The following is a 13,807-nucleotide window of genomic DNA, read 5'->3' on the forward strand; positions in this document are numbered from 1 at the left end:
ACTCGATTACAGGCCCTGCATGCAGGAACTTACAAATAAAAGTAAAAATCCTCCGTATGCAAACTAACCCCATATTAAACCTATATATTAATATGGAATATTATCAGTGATGCTTGAATCTCTGTTCGTCTGTTTAATCATATTTGACATGTTGCATGTAATATTTCAGGGTTTTAATCTCTGATTGGATGATTTTTAATGATCGGATCGTTCCTCACACGTGATGCATTCAGGGACCGCTGGGACGTTTAAAATATGATGATTTTTTTTCAGGAGGATTTAAACTGAACCTGTTGTGTTTTTTCAGGACAACGAGCTGGAGAAAATCACCCGAAGGTTCACCATCGAACTCGCCAAGAAAGGATTCATCGGTGAGCAACTCGACCAGCAGAGAGCTTTTAAATTAGAGAGTAGAGCTGTCAGTCAGAGTAGAGCTGTCAGTCAGAGAGTAGAGCTGTCAATCAGAGTAGAGCTGTCAGTCAGAGTAGAGCTGTCAGTCAGAGAGTAGAGCTGTCAATCAGAGTAGAGCTGTCAGTCAGAGAGTAGAGCTGTCAGTCAGAGTAGAGCTGTCAGTCAGAGTAGAGCTGTCAGTCAGAGAGTAGAGCCGTCAGTCGGAGTAGAGCCGTCAGTCGGAGTAGAGCCGTCAGTCAGAGTAGAGCTGTCAGTCAGAGTAGAGCTGTCAGTCAGTAGAACTGTCAGTCGGAGAGTAGAGCCGTCAGTCGGAGTAGAGCCGTCAGTCGGAGAGTAGAGCTGTCAGTCAGAGTAGAGCTGTCAGTCAGAGTAGAGCTGTCAGTCAGAGTAGAGCTGTCAATCGGAGAGTAGAGCTGTCAATCGGAGAGTAGAGCTGTCAGTCAGAGTAGAGCTGTCAGTCAGAGTAGAGCTGTCAGTCAGAGTAGAGCTGTCAGTCGGAGAGTAGAGCTGTCAGTCAGAGTAGAGCTGTCAGTCAAAGTAGAGCTGTCAGTCGGAGAGTAGAGCTGTCAGTCAGAGAGTAGAGCTGTCAGTCAGAGTAGAGCTGTCAGTCAGAGTAGAGCTGTCAGTCGGAGAGTAGAGCTGTCAGTCGGAGAGTAGAGCTGTGAGTCGGAGAGTAGAGCTGTGAGTCGGAGAGTAGAGCTGTCAGTCGGAGAGTAGAGCTGTCAGTCGGAGAGTAGAGCTGTCAGTCAGAGAGTAGAGCTGTCAGTCAGAGTAGAGCTGTCAATCAGAGTAGAGCTGTCAGTCAGAGTAGAGCTGTCAGTCAGTAGAACTGTCAGTCAGAGAGTAGAGCCGTCAGTCAGAGTAGAGCTGTCAGTCGGAGAGTAGAGCCGTCAGTCGGAGAGTAGAGCCGTCAGTCAGAGTAGAGCTGTCAATCAGAGTAGAGCTGTCAGTCAGTAGAACTGTCAGTCGGAGAGTAGAGCCGTCAGTCGGAGAGTAGAGCTGTCAGTCGGAGAGTAGAGCTGTCAGTAACAGTCTGGTGTTTTTACAGGGCCGGGTATCGATGTCCCGGCTCCTGACATGAGCACCGGGGAGAGGGAGATGTCCTGGATCGCCGACACCTTCGCCACCACCATGGGACACTACGTGAGTCTCATCATCATCATCATAATTATAATAATGATAATAATAATATTCTCAGTCGTCTCAGAAAGTTTCTGATGTAGACTCATGATGAGAAAATGCATGAAGAAATAATAAAAATATAATAAGTGATCATGTAAAAATATATAACTAATATAATACGAATAATGGTAAAATAATAATAATAATAATAATACAGAAAAAAAATGTGGTGTTGTTTGGGGCAAATAATTATTAGAAATGTAATAATGTAATGTAGGAATCTATTAAAAAAATTACTAAAAAAATGTATAAGTATAAATAAAATAATACATAATAATTCAGAAAAAATGAGTTTTGGGAAAATGCAAAGAAATATTAAAATTAATAAATAAAAACACCTAGTAATGGAGAACATTAAATAGTAAAGTAAATAAATATTGAGATTAAATGAATGGTAAATAATTGAAAAATAAATAAATACATTTAGAAAATGATGAATGTGTCACGTGACAAATATTCAGTGAAAAGGTATGTGGTATGAGAGGCTGTTTACACAGAGCAGAGGACAAGAGAGGCTGGAAACATGACAATACTTCAGTACAATATGTGTAGCAAAATCTACATCTCGTTTTTGGTAATTTTGTGTCTCTCTGGTATTTTTTACGTCTTTTTAGATTGTTTTGTATCTTTTTGGTATTTTTGCTTTTTTTTTTTTATTATTTTGAGTCTTTTTTTCTGTATTTTTGTCTTTTTATTTATATTTTTTACAATATTTGTGTCACTTGTGGGCACTTGGAAATGTGTTTATATATAAATTCAGTTTTATTCCAATTTTAAAAAATTTATTTATCAGAGAAATTCACTTTGGTTTTTTTACAGATTTCTGTCATTCGAACCGTGTTATTTTTTACATGTTATGTTGTTCATGATTGTGCTGATTCCACAGAGCTGCAGGACTTATAGATTTATAGAGATTTTATATGTTGCAGTGAAGAACGAGGCCAGAGTTCCTGTGAGCTTTAATGACCTTGTCTGTTGTAATATTCCTCTGCAGGACATCAACGCTCACGCCTGTGTCACTGGGAAGCCCATCAGCCAGGGAGGGATCCACGGCCGCATCTCCGCCACCGGACGGGGAGTCTTCCACGGCATCGAGAACTTCATCAACGAGGCGGCGTACATGAGCCAGCTGGGCATGTGTCCCGGCTTCCAGGACAAGACCTTCGTCATCCAGGTCAGAGCTCCGTCCTCCTTCACTGTCTCTCCTGCAGTAAAATGTCTTATTGTGTCCTCTTGTGTGTGAGTCTTTGTGCATCCTGGGGTCCCTTAACAGTCCATGAGCTGCATAAATTGGGTCTGAGTGTAAAAATGAGACTCTTGTGGATGCAATGAGTCCAAATGGTCCTCTGAGCCCAAGATATCTGAATTAAAATGGGTTCCCCACAAGTTTCCTTGTGTGTGGCAAAGTGGGCATGCCTTTTCTTTAAAGGCATGCCCACTTTATGCTGATAACATGCATATAAATGTGTAACAAATGGCGGGTTTGAAAACTTCTTTATACTGGGGTCCCTAAACAGTCTGAATTGCATAAATCAGGAGAGAAAACAAGATAAAATTCCGTCTGCTTTTTTCTGTTTCATATGATTCTTCATTAAATATATTCGGGCTGTTCATTGATGTGACATGCCCACTTTATGCACTTTACCAAAGCAGTTTTGGGCAGAAATCACACAGTGTTTCTCCTGCAGTAAAATGTGTTATTGTGTCCTCTTGTGTGTGAGTCTTTGTGCATCCTGGGGTCCCTTAACAGTCCATGAGCTGCTTAAATTGGGTCTGAGTGTAAAAATGAGACTCTTGTGGATGCAATGAGTCCAAATGGTCCTCTGAGCCCAAGATATCTGAATTAAAATGGGTTCCCCACAAGTCTTTTCTTTAAAGGCATGCCCACTTTATGCTGATAACATGCATATAAATGTGTTACAAATGGTGGATTTTTATATCTGGATATTTCTTTATACTGGGGTCCCTAAACAGTCTGTGAGCTGCATAAATTGGGTCTGACTGGAAAGATCAGACTATTGTGGATTCAGTGAGTCCACATGGTCATTTTCAAAGAGGTCCTCTGAGCTCAAGATATCAGAATTAAAATGGGTTCCCCACAAGTCTTTTCTTTAAAGGCATACCCACTTTATGCTGATAACATCCATATAAATGTGTAACAAATGGTGGATTTCAATATTTCTGCCTACTGGGGTCCCTAAACAATCTGAATTGCATAAATCAGGAGAGAAAACAAGATAAAATTCCGTCTGCTTTTTTCTGTTTCATATGATTCTTAATAAGTTAATTATTGGGCTGTTTATTGATGTGACATGCCCACTTTATGCACTTTACCAAAGCAGTTTTGGGTGGATATCACACAGTGTTTCTCCTGCAGTAAAATGTGTTATTGTGTCCTCTTGTGTGTGAGTCTTTGTGCATCCTGGGGTCCCTTAACAGTCTGTGAGCTGCATAAATGGGGTCTGAGTGTAAAGCTGAGACTCTGGTGGTGAAAACGTGAGCTCAGTGTATAAAATGAGCTGCTGAGACCTCTAGGATAATCACGGCCTCATGAAACTTTACAACCACAAACTAGAGACCTGGAGCATTCAGAGGATGGATGGCTGACACACTAGATTCACAATAATGGGGTTTCTCAGCAGGAAAAAAAACACAAGTGCTGCCATACAATCGCACAAAATACACAAATTTACAAAAAGTTTGTGACCAAATCAGAGTTTATACATTTATATAGATTATCCAGTAAATTAAATGGTAAGATTTAGCACCAAATGTGTCAAACAAATAGTCTCGACCAAAGAATTGACACATCAAGCCTGAGAACGCGGTTCTAAAAGGACATTAATGGGTCCATGTGTGTCTCTCAGGCGGAGACTTGAGCTGTTTATTCAGTATTTTCTCTTCCAGACTGTGATAATGGGGAGGAACAACAGAGGGTTTTCATTCAACAATCCAGAACTGTTTACTCCCATCACTCTTTCCATCCTCCAGTCCCTGAAATCCTCAGCGATGACTCATCAGTGACTCATCTGAAGCCACAGTTAATTACAGACAGGGCGGCCTCAGGATCCTCGGCTCGGTTTTAATTTGTTTTCCAGAAGAGGGAGGGACTGAACGCTAACAAAGAACTCTAGAGCTACACAATAAACTGTAACTCCCTCTGAACGCTGTGTGTGTGTGTGTGTGTGTGTGTGTGTGTGTGTGTGTGTGTGTGTGTGTGTGTGTGTGTGTGTGTGTGTGTGTGTGTGTGTGTGTGTGTGTGTGTGTGTGTGTGTGTGTGTGTGTGTGTGTGTGTGTGTGTGTGTGTGTGTGTGTGTGTGTGTGTGTGTGTGTGTGTGTGTGTGTGTGTGTGTGTAGCCCTGCTGTCCCAAGACACTTTCTCAGATGTTATTGTGAAAACCACATCCTGCTGCTTCTGGTCGCACGCGCAGCACGTGTTTCGAGTTAAACTTGCATCAGGTTCTGTTCCTGTATCAGGTTCTGTTCCTGCATCAGGTTCTGTTCCTGCAGCAGGTTCGGTTCCTGCAGCTGCAGCAGGTTCCAGCAGCAGGTTCCTGCAGCAGCAGAAGCAGGTTCCTGCAGCAGCAACAGGTTCCAGCAGCAGGTTCCTGATGTAGAAGCAGGTTCCTGCAGCAGGTTCCTGCAGCAGGTTCCTGCAGCAGCAGAAGCAGGTTCCTGCAGCAGCAACAGGTTCCAGCAGCAGGTTCCTGATGTAGAAGCAGGTTCCTGCAGCAGGTTCCTGCAGCAGCAGAAGCAGGTTCCTGCATCAGGTTCGGTTCCTGCATCAGGTTCGGTTCCTGCATCAGGTTCGGTTCCTGCAGCAGGTTCGGTTCCTGCAGCTGCAGCAGGTTCCAGCAGCAGGTTCCTGCAGCTGCAGCAGGTTCCTGCAGCAGCAGGTTCCAGCAGCAGCAGGTTCCAGCAGCAGCGGGCTCGTTTAATCTGACGTCTGTTTTGTCTGCAGGGTTTCGGTAACGTGGGTCTTCACACGATGCGTTACCTTCATCGATTTGGGGCGAAATGTGTCGGAGTCGGAGAGATGGACGGAAACATCTGGAACCCCAAAGGCATCGACCCCAAAGAGCTGGAGGACTACAAACTGGTCAGTACTGGTGATAGATAGGACTACAAACTGGTCAGTACTGGTGATAGATAGGACTACAAACTGGTAAGTACTGGTGATAGATAGGACTACAAACTGGTCAGTACTAGTGATGGATAGGACTACAAACTGGTCAGTACTGGTGATAGATAGGACTACAAACTGGTCAGTACTGGTGATGGATAGGACTACAAACTGGTCAGTACTGGTGATGGATAGGACTACAAACTGGTCAGTACTGGTGATGGATAGGACTACAAACTGGTCAGTACTGGTGATAGATAGGACTACAAACTAGTCAGTACTGGTGATAGATAGGACTACAAACTGGTCAGTACCGGTGATAGATAGGACTACAAACTGGTCAGTACTGGTGATAGATAGGACTACAAACTGGTCAGTACTGGTGATAGATAGGACTACAAACTGGTCAGTACTGGTGATGGATAGGACTACAAACTGGTCAGTACTGGTGATGGATAGGACTACAAACAGGTCAGTACTGGTGATAAACAGGACTACAAACTGGTCAGTACTGGTGATGGATAGGACTACAAACTGGTCAGTACTGGTGATGGATAGGACTACAAACTGGTCAGTACTGGTGATGGATAGGACTACAAACAGGTCAGTACTGGTGATAAACAGGACTACAAACTGGTCAGTACTGGTGATAGATAGGACAACAAACTGATTTAACCTTATTTTTTATTATTTCCTGTCTGCAGAGCAACGGGACCATCGTGGGCTTCCCGAACGCGACGCCATACGAAGGAAGCATCCTGGAGGCCGACTGTGACATCCTGATCCCCGCCGCCAGCGAGAAGCAGCTGACCAAAAGCAACGCCCACAAGATCAAGGCCAAGGTCTCACACACACACACACACACACACACACACAATGAACTGTTATAACTGTAATAAAAGAACTTGTTTTTTGACAAAGTCCAGTTTCTGCAGATATCTGACTACCCTGGTTTCTGTCACCGGGTGTTTTCCCATGATGCCTCAGTGCACTGACGCGGCGTGCTGTGGTTCTTTCAGATCGTGGCTGAGGGAGCCAACGGGCCGACCACGCCTGAAGCCGACCGCATCTTCCTGGAGAGAAACGTCCTGGTGATCCCGGTCAGAGACTCCTAAAGACAGAACTGATGTTTTTACCTTTTTAAAAGAGAAACGATCAGTTTAATGAAGTTTATCCCCTTGTCTCCTGTCCCCTTGTCTCCTGTCCCCTTGTCTCCTGTCCCCTTGCCTCCTGTTCCCTTGTCTCCTGTACCCTTGCCTCCTGTTCCCTTGTCTCCTGTACCCTTGTCTCCTGCCTCTTGTCTCCTGTCCCCTTGTCCCCTTGTCTCCTGTTCCCTTGTCTCCTGTACCCTTGTCTCCTGCCTCTTGTCTCCTGTCCCCTTGTCTGTCCCCTTGTCTCCTGTCCACTTGTCTCCTGCCTCCTCTTCTCCTTGTACCCTTGTCTCCTGTCCCCTTGTCTGTGAACTTGTCTCCTGCCTCCTTGTCTCCTGTCCCCTTGTCTTCTGCCTCCTTGTCTCCTGTCCCCTCTCTCCTCTTCCCCTTGTCTCCTGTTCCCTCGTCTCCTGTTCCCTTGTCTCCTGCCCCCTTTTCTCCTGCCCCCTTTTCTCCTGCCTCCTTGTCTCCTGCCTCCTTGTCCCCTTGTCCGTCCCTTTAGGACATGTACCTGAACGCGGGTGGAGTGACTGTGTCGTACTTTGAGTGGTTGAAGAATCTGAACCACGTCAGTTACGGTCGACTCACCTTCAAATACGAGAGAGACTCCAACTACCACCTGCTCAGTGAGTCACTACCTGTCTGTCTCCTCATCTGTCTGTCTCTACCTGTCTGTCTCCTCACCTGTCTGTCTCTACCTGTCTGTCTCTACCTTTCTGTCTCTACCTGTCTGTCTCCTCACCTGTCTGTCTCTACCTGTCTGTCTCTACCTGTATGTCTCTACCTGTCTGTCTCCTCACCTGTCTGTCTCTACCTTTCTGTCTCTACCTGTCTGTCTCCTCACCTGTCTGTCTCTACCTGTCTGTCTCCTCACCTGTCTGTCTCTACCTGTCTGTCTCCTCACCTGTCTGTCTCTACCTGTCTGTCTCTTCAGTGTCGGTTCAGGAGAGTTTAGAGAGGAAGTTTGGGAAACACGGAGGAGCCATTCCTGTCGTTCCCACCTCCGAGTTCCAGGAACGCATCTCCGTGAGTACTACACATACTACTGCAGTACTACACATAATACTGCTGCAGAACTACACATACTACTGCAGTACTGCACATACTACTGCAGTACTGCACATACTACTGCAGTACTACACATAATACTGCAATGCTACACATACTACTGCAGTACTACACATAATACTGCTGCAGAACTACACATACTACTGCAATACTACACATACTACTGCAGTACTACACATACTACTGCAGTACTGCACATACTGCTACATTACTACACATACTACTGCAGTACTACACATTCTACTGCAGCAATACTACACATATTACTGCAGCAGTACTACACATACTACTGCAATACTACACATACTGGGTTCAGAGGGTTAAAGTGATGAACTTCTTCTTCTGTGGTGTAAACGTGTGTTGTGGTTGCAGGGAGCCTCAGAGAAGGACATCGTGCACTCCGGACTGGCCTTCACCATGGAGCGCTCTGCCAGGGTAACTCACACACACACACACACACACACACACACACACACACATAGATTGTATCTAAATCAGTAACTTTAAAGAAAAAGTCAAATTTAACACATAAACACAGAATCAAAATTCTCACAACTATCACACAAACATTTACATTTTACAACACAGTCACACAATAATGATGATGATGATGATGATGATGAAGATGATGGTGAGGATGAGGATGATGGTGAGGATGAGGATGATGGTGAGGATGATGATGATGTGAGGATGAGGATGATGAAGAGTGATGAAGAGTACTCCAGTCTGAGGAGCAGAACGCTGTAGTTGGTGTGTTTGTCCAGCAGAGGGCAGCAGAGACTGAAAAACAGACAGAAAACAGGAAATGTCTCATTTTAATAATGTTTCCTTCCTCATCTCCTTCTCTTCATCTTTCCTCTCCTCTCTACTCCTCCCTTGCTTCCTTTGTCCTTTCCTTGTCTCCTTCCTTTCTTCCTTCCTCCCTCCCTGTCCCCCTCCTCCTACCTTCCTCCTTCCCTCTATCCTCGCTCCCTCCTCTCTCTCTTCCTTGCTTCCTTTCTCCTTTCCTTGTCTCCTTCCTTACATCCTTCCTCTCTTGTCTCTCCACTTGTCTCCTTCTTCATATCCTTCCTTCCTTCTCTCCTCTCTCCTCCTTCCTTGCTTCCTCTCTCCTCTTTTTGTCTCCTTGTCTCCTCCTTCCCTCAATCCTTGCTCCCTCGTCTCTCTCTTCCTTGTCTCCTTCCATACATCCTTCCTCTCTTGTCTCTCCACCTGTCTCCTTCTCTCCTCTCTCCTCCTTCCTTGCTTCCTCTCTCCTCTCCTTGTCCCCTTGTCTCCTCTCTCCTTGTCTCCTTCCTTACATCATTCCTCTCTTGTCTCCTCTCTCCTTGTCTCCTTCCTTACATCCTTCCTCTCTTGTCTCTCCACATGTCTCCTTCTTTATAACCTTCCTTCCTTCTCTCCTCCTTCCTCGCTCCCTCCTCTCTTCCTTGTCTCCTTGTCCCCTTGTCTCCTCTCTCCTTGTCTCCTTCCTTACATTACATCCTTCCTCTCTTGTCTCTCCACCTGTCTCCTTCTTTATATCCTTCTCTCCTCTCTCCTCCTTCCTTGCTTCCTCTCTCCTCTCCTCCTTGTCTCCTTCCTCCTCGCCTCTATCCTCGCTCCCTCCTCTCTCTCTTCCTTGTCTCCTCTCTCTCCTCTCTCCCTGTCTCCTTGTCTCCTCCTTCCTCCTTCCCTATATCCTCGCCCCCTCCTCTCTCTTCCTTCTCTCCTTGTCTCCTCTCTCTCTTTGTCTCCTTCCTTACATCCTTCCTCTCTTGTCTCTCCACCTGTCTCCTTCTTTATATCCTTCTCTCCTCTCTCCTCCTTCCCTCTATCCCCGCTCCCTCCTCTCTCTCTTCCTTGTCTCCTTGTCTCCTCCCCCCTGCAGCAAATCATGCGTACAGCGAACAGGTATAACCTCGGTCTGGACCTGAGGACGGCGGCGTACGTCAACGCCATCGAGAAAGTCTTCCAGGTTTACAACGAGGCCGGTCTCATCTTCACATAGACGTCTCCGTCCTCCAGCTCCTACCTGTCTGTCTGTCTGTCTGTCTGTCCTCCTGTCTGTCTGTCCTCCTGTCTGTCTGTCTGTCTGTCTGTCTGTCTGTCTGTCCTCCTGTCTGTCTGTCTGTCTGTCCTCCTGTCTGTCTGTCCCCCTGTCTGTCTGTCTGTCCTCCTGTCTGTCTGTCCCCCTGTCTGTCTGTCTGTCTGTCCCCCTGTCTGTCTGTTTCCCTGTCTGTCTGTCCCTGCAGGTTTGCTTCAGTCTGCGTTTACAGTTTCTTCAGTAAAAAGAACCTCGTCGTGTTTCGTCGTGTTCATTCCTTCTTCTTCTTCTTTTCTTCACGTCTGTTTACCTTTTTGTTCTTCTTCTGAAACGCCGCCATGCTGCTTCAAACACATATCAACCAAATATTTAGAGAACGTATCTGAACGCCTAAAAGCCTTAAAACGCTGCATGGCTGAAAGTCTGAGGACACGAGCCGAAACGCCAGGAAGAGATTCAATGTTACGTTTCTGCTGCACAAAACTTAAGATACATTAAACTAAGTTCCTAAAATAATCTGGTGATTCATTTAGAATAAAATCTCCTCATGTGAGAGGCTTTAAATCTGAATGAAATGTTTCTGTCGAGGCGTCCACAGACTTTCGGCCGCTCGTGTTTCTTTGTTTGCCTCCAAAGATTTGTTAAGTTTTTGTGTAACGCAGCAACATGTGCCTCAGGTTTATATTTACTGCCTTAAAGAGGTTAAAGTTACTTTATTAAAGGGTCATTCTGCTGTTTGTGTGTTTGAATCATCCCTCACGTATTTACATTATACATTTAACTTCAAAACTTCCTGCAGATTTATCACCCCGACAAAATGATTTCTGTAGCTGCTAAACCTGTAAAATAACAACAAATAAGACAAAATAACAACATTTAACAAAAATGTTCAGCCTTTTGTCTTGTTTTTGAAGCAAACAAATGTTAATGTTAAATTTCAGCCTCTCCGCGCAGAAATCTTCAGATTTGTTGGTTCAAACATGAAAACTCTGGAATGATCCTTTAGCTTTTAGCTTCCAGTGCTAACAGGCTGTTAGCTCTTTGCTCATCCTGTCTGCTGTTACAGAAAGTTTTCTGGCTTTAAAACCAAAGAAAAAAAACTTTGTTTACCTTCAGGTCAGGGCACAGCTGCAGCTAATGCTAATGCTAATCTATGCAGTTAAACGGAGCAATATATATTATGAGATAAAATACTAGACTTGTGTCAAAGTTCTGCATCAGACAAAAGTCCAATAAAAAAGATGTGATGGTGGACGAGGGAACGACTTCTTACAACAAACAACTAAACGTCCTGTAAAAGCTGTTAAAGGTGCAGTTTGTCATCCAGAGATAAAGGGGGCGCTGTTTCCCCTCGGACAGTCCACAGTTACACCTAAAGGTGTGTGATGAACGTGAAACGATTGTGGAATAAATCATGTACTTGTAAACAAACTGCAGCTTTAACGTTTTTACTGGATAAATACTTTAAAACAAACTTAACAGATACTGTACCGCCTTCTCTCTGAGCTGTGACTCCTCCTGCGGGGACGTTTTGTTTTATGAGGACTCGTCTGATGCCGAACTTTGACTCTTCCTGACTATGCAAACCTCACTGCTGACTGGTGTCCGGGCCCCGTGGGGTCCCTGTGGAGGGCCCCGGGGCCTCAGGCTGCTCACCAGACGCACAAATCAAAGCTTTGGCTGTGTGTTTAGTGCCACAGCGCCCCCTCACTGCCACGCGCCGCACTGCAGCTCAGCAGCTGGTTAACGAGCTGCTCTGGTGTGAAACCCGACACCCGACACCTGTCACCTGACCTGTGGGGCGGGACGAGCTGTGTGAGGAAAATGTTTCTGCTTTGGGATTCTGTGAGGAAGTTTTTACGCCTTTTTGTCAAAATGTTACAGCAAAATAAAGCACAAAAAATCACACGTTTTCTCCGGTTATTGTTTGTTTTTATTTGTTTTTCTGTGGTTACACAAGAATCAACAGTTTAGCTAAGAAAAATTATGGTTATAGTTTACTGTTTCATTTTACAGGGGTTCTCTTGTTTTTTCTACATCAAGTACAAATGTCGTTTATAAATTAATAAATATATTAATCATGAAATAAGTTGAAATCCTTTTTTACAGTATTATTAAACTGCTGAATGGTCTTGAATGTTAAATTACAGTGAATTCTCTAAAAATAAATGAATAAGGAAACTTTTCTCACAGTAATTTTGTTTTAAAGAAATTGTAAAACAAACTAGTAGTTTCCAAACTTTAGTTTTCATACAGATATATGTTTACTGTTAATTAACTGGAAAAAAGTTATAATTTGTCCCCTTTTTATGATTTTTCTTCTTTCATCTTAGTCATGTTGTATTATTAGATTCATCAATATAAAATATTAATTAGCTGTTAACAGAGTTTTATTGATATATGGAGTTCATTTTATGAATTTAGATTGATAGTGCTGAATTAAAATTATTTTTTAGTCAAATAATCTTATAAACTTAAGCTTTACATTAATAATTTTATATGACTATCATTTTTGTGACTTAAATAACATACGACAACATATAACATTTTTTTCATCATAATTTTGCCAAAATACAAAGTATTTTGCATATATTTATGTATAGTATGATTTTACAATTCTCTTTGTAACAATTTCACATTTATTACTTATTGTATTTTGTTTTGTAAGTCATCAGTTTTAACTTGAATATTTTGATATCAATATGTTTTTGACAAAAAAAGAATATTATTTAGTCAAAATCATAAGGTATTTTTTTTCTTGAAAATGTTAATTGAATAAAACAAATTCTAATAATACACATAACTTTGGCTGAAATGTTTAGTACTCACAATAGACTTAAAACAAAAATATAAGAAAAATATTTCAAGAAATGAATTTAAGTATTTTTATTTCTGTCCTCCATAAAATTGTATCTATTTTTAAAAAAATGTTCATGTTTTCATATTTTCATGTCATCATTGTGCTTCCAAACTAATCCTATTGTTTATTAAGAATAATTCAATATAATTATAATTTAATAAAAATTATGTTTTTAAATATAAAAATAAATAAATATAAAGTCTCAGCTAATCATTATTTTTGTGTGTGTTTATTATAATTAATATAAAAATGAACAATTTTAGTTTTGTGATTTTTATTTTATATACTCTTTCTATTATCAGGAAATATTTTTGATTTTACTCAGAATTGTATTTAGTAAAATAACAGTAATAAAATAATAATAAATAGAAGAAAAATCATGAATAATTCATGTGTTTTGAAGTGGGCGGGACTTTGTTGCCTTTTCTACCAATCAGCGGGCTGCATTTGCCACGTGGCGCCGGAATTCCCCTCGCGCTCCGGGGCTTTCCACCTTGACTGACAGGCCGCTGGTTGCCCTGACAACACCGCCGAGCTGCATCCGACTAAGAGCGGCCCTTCAAATTAAAAGCGTTTGTTTACTGAAGCAGTGACGGTGAAGTGAATTACTTTCAAATAAAAATGTAATCATTAAAAGAAAATAATAGAAAAACATACAAACATAAAACATAAAGAAAGAGAGACAAAAAAACATTTATCTTCAAACAAAATTATTATTTTTACTATTATAACTATAAATATTTTTATTATTTCATTTATTTCATATTTACATTATTCTTCATTCATCTTTCATTGTTTATTTGTTTTCTTTGACCTTTTGTCCAAAACTAAACACACATTTCGTTCAGCAATAATACATATGAACACAAAAGGTTTTAACTTAAAAAAAATGCTTTTAAATCCACAGCAGGTTATTTATTTAAACACATTTTATCTGTAAAACAAGCGACAAAAAGAAGCGAAATAACAGAGATGACAAACATCAG

General features: G+C 42.3%; 1 protein-coding gene across 1 annotated transcript in view; it reads left to right on the plus strand.

The window, feature by feature from the left end:
• LOC131993329 (glutamate dehydrogenase, mitochondrial-like) overlaps positions 1–11,874 on the plus strand; it is a 22,068-nt gene extending 10,194 nt beyond the window's left edge. The window contains exons 4-13 of the mRNA XM_059359184.1: positions 308–371; positions 1,460–1,554; positions 2,588–2,767; positions 5,555–5,692; positions 6,421–6,558; positions 6,736–6,816; positions 7,370–7,493; positions 7,802–7,893; positions 8,308–8,370; positions 9,806–11,874. Coding sequence (XP_059215167.1) covers positions 308–371; positions 1,460–1,554; positions 2,588–2,767; positions 5,555–5,692; positions 6,421–6,558; positions 6,736–6,816; positions 7,370–7,493; positions 7,802–7,893; positions 8,308–8,370; positions 9,806–9,925 — 1,095 coding nt within the window. The 3' untranslated portion in view covers positions 9,926–11,874. The remainder of the gene's footprint in view (positions 1–307; positions 372–1,459; positions 1,555–2,587; positions 2,768–5,554; positions 5,693–6,420; positions 6,559–6,735; positions 6,817–7,369; positions 7,494–7,801; positions 7,894–8,307; positions 8,371–9,805) is intronic.
• Positions 11,875–13,807: the final 1,933 nt, after the last annotated feature.

This window comes from Centropristis striata, chromosome 20, assembly GCF_030273125.1.
Source record: "Centropristis striata isolate RG_2023a ecotype Rhode Island chromosome 20, C.striata_1.0, whole genome shotgun sequence".
Lineage (NCBI taxonomy): Eukaryota > Metazoa > Chordata > Actinopteri > Perciformes > Serranidae > Centropristis > Centropristis striata.